This window comes from Cucurbita moschata, unplaced genomic scaffold, assembly GCF_002738365.1.
Source record: "Cucurbita moschata cultivar Rifu unplaced genomic scaffold, Cmos_1.0 Cmo_Scf00009, whole genome shotgun sequence".
Classification (NCBI taxonomy): domain Eukaryota; kingdom Viridiplantae; phylum Streptophyta; class Magnoliopsida; order Cucurbitales; family Cucurbitaceae; genus Cucurbita; species Cucurbita moschata.
This window is the reverse complement of record NW_019268525.1, coordinates 3,002,134-3,008,641: the sequence shown is the minus strand read 5'-3', so window position 1 is coordinate 3,008,641 and position 6,508 is coordinate 3,002,134. Positions and strand designations below refer to the sequence as shown.

The window sequence follows — 6,508 nt, the reverse complement described above, 5'->3', positions numbered from 1 at the left end:
GGAAAAAAAAAAAAAAAAAAAAGGAGATAAAGAAGGACAAATAAAAGGTTATTCCAATTTCAACATGAACTAATGATTCTCCACTTGTGAAGAAACCCATGTCAGAGTTTTCAATATGTTCCTATCAATTATTAACCCCTTTTGAAGTTGGAATTTATTTTTGAAGATCTAATGTCAGAGAGGCATAAGAAAACTGAATGGAAATAAACAGCTCCAAAGCCACAAGTTTTGTAGAGAGAGAAAGGGTATTGTATTAGACAGCATAAAGTTAAATAAACCAATAATTGAATAGAAAAAAGAAGATTTTGGCAGAAAATAATCTATCGGGAGGGATTGCTGTAGTACAAACTATCGCAGCAAATTCAGTAATGATATTGGCAGAGATCTTTACGATCTTCTTTACGAGCAGGGCAGTAGGCTAAGTTCCACTGTCCGCTGCTGCTGCTGCCGCCGCCATTAAAGACCTCGATTGGGTCTCTTGTTTTCCTTTGTAGCCTTGATGATGTACTGTTCCATTCAATTTCCATAGCTTCCAAACAATCCGTAGCCAGAGAAAGAACACCTATCACAGGCTCTGTCTCTATAAATATCTCATGTAGAAAGAGAATTGCCCAACCAGACCGTTAAAGGAATTGGGGAGGAAGGGGGTTGTGTAAAGTGATCTGGGGTTTTCCTGGTCAAGTGGGTATCTATCACATAAAGGGACATAACTCTCAAAAGCTGTGCTGAAGCAGAGAGAGAAAGTGGGAGGAGAGAGAGACAGAGAGACAGAGAGACAGAGAGACAGCGTGAGAGATGGGTTAGGCTGTGGAATTGAACTGGGTTTAGGCTTCTGGTTGTGGTTTTGGTATTGGATTTTCAGTATTGGGGAATAGTTGGGGAGGGAATGGGGTATGGAAGTGAAAAAAATGAATGGCAGAACTTTTTGGGAGAGGCAGACGAGGCGGCAGAATCTTCAGCAGCAGCAGAAGCAACAGGTTTCAGAGTGGTGGCAGCAGCAGCAATTGCAGAAAGGAGAAGGAGAGAGGGAGGAGAGAGAAGAGGATAGAAGAAGCCATTAAGATTAGGAAAAAGCACTGCCCATTTAAAGCTGGAAGAAGGAAAGCAAAACAGTCCGAGTCTGGATCCTCAAGGAAATCGCCATCATCATCATCAGAACCAGATTCTAAATTCGAGGCATGTAGAAGGAAAAGAGGAGGAAGACGACCAAGATTCTCCGCCCCACCACCGCCAAGACCACCATAACCTCCATCAGCAGCAATCGCAGCCCTTCAATGTGCACCAGGATCAGCATCTTTTTCTTCAAAACACCCACCAAGACGACCAAAGTCTACACAATTACTACGCAGCTTTAGATTCACAGTCACAACAACAACAACAAACCCACCAGCAGCAAGCCCCCAAGAAACGCTCTTACTTTCAGCTTCCTCCTCCTCATCCTGTGGCGGCACCTGCCGCCTCTGCCTCCACTTTTGCCGACCAGAGCATCGAATATGCGAGAAAAATGGGCGAGAGCCACCGCCAAACAGCAACGTCGTCAAGGCTGGGGATGAGAACCGGCGGGGGCGGCGGCGAGATCGTGGAGGTTCAAGGAGGCCACATTGTTCGTTCCACTGGAAGAAAAGATCGTCACAGCAAAGTTTGCACCGCCAAAGGCACAAGAGACCGCCGGGTTCGCCTCTCGGCCCATACCGCCATCCAGTTCTACGATGTCCAAGACCGCCTCGGCTACGACCGACCCAGTAAAGCTGTAGACTGGCTTATCAAAAAGGCCAAGGCCTCCATTGACGAGCTCGCCGAGCTCCCTGCATGGAATCCGAGCACAGCAAACGCATCCACACAGCGGCAGGAGCAGCAGAGCCTAAACGATGAGAACGAGAGTCTACTTTCTGTCCAACGTGATGTCTTCAGTCCAACCGGTAATCGGAGAGCTTCGGTGGTGGGGAGCCACAGCAGAGTTTCAGAGTTTCCTCTGCAAAACTTGCAGCATACCCAAATGGGGGGAGGCCCAAATAACAGCACCTCAGGCTTTCTCCCACCGTCGTTGGACTCGGACTCCATTGCTGATACCATCAAGTCCTTCTTCCCCATAGGCACGGCGGCGGCGGAGACCACCTCATCGTCCATTCAGTTCCAGAATTTCTCACAAGATTTGCTTTCCAGGACGAGTAGCCAGAATCAAGATCTGCGGCTTTCTTTGCAATCTTTTCAAGACCCAATAGCTATTCACCGGCATCATCATGCTCAGCACCAGAATCAAGGTCATCAGAATGATCACGTTTTATTCCCCGGCACCGCCACATTAACTGGGTTTGATGTGACCACCGCTGGTTGGTCTGAGCACAACAACCTCAATCCGGCGGAGATTAGCCGGTTCCCGAGGATAACTTCCTGGAATGCATCTGGTGCAGAAATTGGTAGTAGCGGCAGCAGTGGCCATGGCGGAGCTGCGATTAGAAGTGCAGGATATGTCTTCAACTCGCCTCACTTGTCAACTGCACTGCCACCTTCGTCACTTATGCAGCCATTATTTGGTGAAAACCAGTTTTTTTCTCAGAGGGGACCCCTTCAGTCCAGTAACACACCTTCAATTCGCGCTTGGATTGATCAATCACTTACAGCTACTGATCATCAACAGCATCACATGCCACCATCAATCCACCAATCTTCCTACACAAGTTTAGGATTCGCCTCAGGCGGGTTCTCCGGGTTTCACATTCCAACGCGAATTCAAGGTGATGAGGAGCACAATGGCATTTCAGACAAGCCATCCTCTGCTTCCTCTGATTCTCGCCATTGATTAGATCAAAATCCCAAGATTTCTCCGTCAACAGGTCCTAACTTCGAAACCCAGTTCTCAAATTTATCTGATCCTCAACACAATTGGTCTAACCTCAGATTTTCTCCTAATTTAGACGATTATGTTATTGCAGGTGTGCATCTTCAACCAGAAAGCCAAGGTTTGCAGCACCAGCAGTCAAGCCATCGCATGGTTCTCAAGAGGGTAGAATTTTGGGTCGTTTTGTTTCAATGGCCTTTACCATGGAAATACTGAATCTGAGAGTTTTTCAGGTCTTATGGTCCATGGTTTATTTATCTTCTGTCAGTTGTTTATGTTATTTCATGCTGGAAAAAAAAGGACTCTTAGTTCTAATATTTTGTTTAATCCAACGATGAAACTGTCTTTCGTTTTGTTTATGTAGCAAGACTTCGATTATTATAACTACTTTTTTAATCAATATTTCAGTTTTAGTTTCTCTGGGATGCTTTACTTTCCCCTTCGAAGCAGGAAACTACTGAGCCTGTTTGTGGTATGGTCCCCTTAATTCTATGCATAACAGCATAATTCTATAGTAAAAGACTAGAGATTTTTAAGTTTTAGGCATATCTTGACTTTGTGCTTATCAACTTTTGGTTCAAGTCGGTGGATGCTTTCTTTGTTACGAAAACTAGAGGAATAATCGGTATCTTTTACCTGTTTAAAGGAGCTAAGCTGTTGTCTAGATTGCATAAGCTAATTGCTATTTCCTGCAACTCTGATGTCTGCTCGAGTGAATTCCCAGAGAAAGGTGTTATGCCTCAACATCTTCCTTAAAACCTGCAGAAAGAATTATAAGAATACATCATTCACTTCTCTTTCATTGCTTGGATTTTGGGGCATGTTAGCAAATGACAAGTCATTTTCCAAGAACAGTAGATAATTGGTTGAAGTTTTCGAGCTCAGAAATTCAGCAAGTCCTAAGGTATGCCTCCTAATCCTGAGCGATCAAATTCAGAAATTTTGATCACAAAATTGGCAAAATATTATGGCAACAGTGCGTTGTGGCTTTCCTTTCAGCCTCCTTGAATGATAAACTTGGAATCTGAATTCTAGTATGAAAAGGAAAGCACAGGAAGGCTGATTCTCATAAATCCATCAGCACTAAGATTCTGTTCTTATCTCAACCTCAAGTTGAAGCTTATCACCAGTCTCGGGGATCCTATTGTACCCGAATTAGTAGAATTAGATTCCTGTTTCTAAGTCTTGGTATAAGGGCTAGTATTTCCTTCTGAAACAATGAGTCGTAGGTTTTGATAGAGAAAAGGGAACTGATTAGAACTCAATATGATCCTGTGGTAGAGGAATCTGAAATGTTGCACCATATTCAATACGAGTGTGATGGATATCGTGGCTGGTAGATCAAGTGGGGTAGAGTGGAGTAAATCTACTGGACAACCAAGAAAGAAGGGTATGAACACAAAAATGCCCAATTATAGAAGAATATACAGATGGATACCACCTAATTAAGTTGCTTCACCATCTGTCTATGGTCCCCAACCCTGTTAAATTTCAGAATCTAGCTGGAATGTTCCTCTCTCTCTCTCTCTCTCTCTCTCTCTCTCTCTATGTTGCAGACTCTTGGATAAAAAAAATTGTCTCATGTGGAGATAGCGACAATGCTCAGCTTTAGTTGGTGCTTCTTTAATTCAGTATATGCAGAGCAATAAACACAGAGCAAGGAAAGTGTAAATGAGACCTCTAAGGTTCAGACACTCTGTCTTCTTCGTTCTTGAGAATCGCAAACTAATCAAGGAAATGCCTAGGATAAGGTTATGATGGAAGTATAAAGCATATTTTTTCATGGAAGACCAAGTTTTTTTTTCTTGTTAGGCAAAATAATAGAGATTCACACTACAAAGCAAGCAGTGAAATTATTGTGAGGAATACCAATTTCATATCATTGAATGTCAGCTGTGGATTCTGGGTTGGTTGATTATCTACAGAAATGACCTTCAGCTTCTTGTAGCTTGTTTCAGTAGTTGATTACATTGAATCTCTGGCCTTTAAACTCCACTTGCTGTTCGACGGAGAATGTCTGGCTGAATTTGAGTCCCTCGACCCCAGTTGATAAGTCACTTTATTATTGAGCATGCCTGATTGCTTCACCTGCACCTTCTTTGGGGTGGTGGGGTGAGTATTAGCTCGTATCTCCTATGGCCATCTGCAATCCATCTATCCTTCCAGCTCCATCCCCAGTGTTCTTATCAAGGCTCTATGAAGCCGGACTTAGATCTAAGGAGTTCGCCCTCCACTGCAGATGGGTTCACCTTTAGAATGACTCAACAGAAACTTCACAATACTCCTTTAAAGACTTATTTATTTGCAGACAAAAACAGGAACTGATTTCAAGCTGATAAAGCAATTCTTGTTTGCCAATAGGTGTAAAATATGCCTCTTGTTCTACCAACTGATATGGAGCCTCTCTGCATTGATTTATTTGCTTAATTTTCATAATTAAAGAAGACATCCATTTCAATCAAAAAGGGGAAAAGGGGCAAAGGGTTCCCACATTTATATACGAAAAACAGCTTAAATAAACGAGTCCTATACTTCGTTCTTTAAAATGTCAGTATTATATAGTACCTACAAGAGTTCAGATATCTTTTAGAGTTTGCTTTTGATCATTGAACAATCTGAACAGATGATGGGATGGATAATAAAGTGAGTGGCAATACAGTATAATATAGTCAATTCTTTAATGATATGATAATTTGAGCACGCATTAATTTAAGAAATCTTGTCAATGAACCAAGGCAAACTTAGAGTCCATAATTGATTTAATTCAAGGTAATAATAATAAAGGTTTAAAAATATTTATCTTCCAACATTCCTCCTTATTTTAACTTGTGTTCTTAAGTTACCCCATGTTTGAAAGTTCATTTTTTTCTTTATGAAGAAAATATTGTAAATATTTTTACAAAACTTTGTTCCATAAACTCTTTGGAGTCTCGTGTGGTTGGAGAATTAGTTTAACATATTTAAAATAGTTCATTTTTTTCTTTATGAAGAAAATATTGTAAATATTTTTACAAAACTTTGCTCCATAAACTCTTTGGAGTCTCGTGTGGTTGGAGAATTAGTTTAACATATTTAAAATAGTTATTATAATAAAATACTTAATTAATTATAGTTCTTTATTATCCATTACAGTTTCAATTTGAATGACTAATTATACTCTAAAATTATATTAATGAATGAGCTAATCAAGATTAGTCCCCATAAATAATTATTTATAATTAATTAGTGATTAGTAATAATTATTCATAATTAAAATATTAATATAGTAAGTTAACTAATTAATTCATTTGTTTAGTAAACTTTTCTTTGTAAAAATGAATTAAATATATATTTAAACAAATTATTATTGATTTACTCTGATTAATAATTAATTTTGATAAACCAAGATAACTGATTGATTAATTAATTATGGATATGTAAAATAAAATCACAAATAAAAATGGAAAATAAATGAAGACAGAAGAAAACTCGAGTTTGTCAAAGAATTTGAGATGATGGAAGAAATTAAAACTTTAAAAACAAACATGGTCTTGGAATGCCTAAGCTCATGCCCAAGAAAATAAAAGAATTAAAAAATGAAAGAAAATCAAGAAAAATAAATCATTGAAGGAAGCAATAATACAAAATAAAAATAATAATAAAACAAACAAAAAAAAAAAAAAAAAAAAA

The 6,508-nt window shown here is 39.6% G+C and overlaps 1 protein-coding gene and 1 long non-coding RNA gene across 3 annotated transcripts; one reads left to right on the top strand and one right to left on the bottom strand.

Annotated features, from left to right (window-relative positions):
• Window positions 1-208: 208 nt before the first annotated feature.
• On the top strand, window positions 209-3,239 carry LOC111447336 (transcription factor TCP4-like). Of its 2 annotated transcripts, none has more exons than XM_023086446.1 (2): window positions 209-2,834; window positions 2,934-3,239. In XM_023086446.1, the coding sequence occupies exon 1, from the start codon at window positions 1,505-1,507 to the stop codon at window positions 2,798-2,800; it is 1,296 nt and encodes a 431-aa protein (XP_022942214.1). In that variant the 5' UTR covers window positions 209-1,504; the 3' UTR covers window positions 2,801-2,834; window positions 2,934-3,239. The 2 variants fall into 2 exon arrangements, with proteins under 2 accessions (XP_022942214.1, XP_022942213.1); XM_023086445.1 differs by having other exon boundaries at window positions 211-2,834; window positions 2,916-3,239.
• Window positions 3,099-5,322, bottom strand: LOC111447338. The gene is made up of 2 exons (XR_002711246.1): window positions 4,709-5,322; window positions 3,099-3,598 (listed from the first exon to the last, which is right to left on the bottom strand). It is a non-coding gene; the product is annotated as an uncharacterized LOC111447338 (long non-coding RNA).
• Between the last annotated feature and the right edge of the window lie 1,186 nt (window positions 5,323-6,508).

Excerpts from the sequence above, each read along its gene's own strand:
- LOC111447336 (XM_023086446.1), top strand. The coding sequence starts at position 1,505 with ATGGGCGAGAGCCACCGCCAAACAGCAACGTCGTCAAGGCTGGGGATG.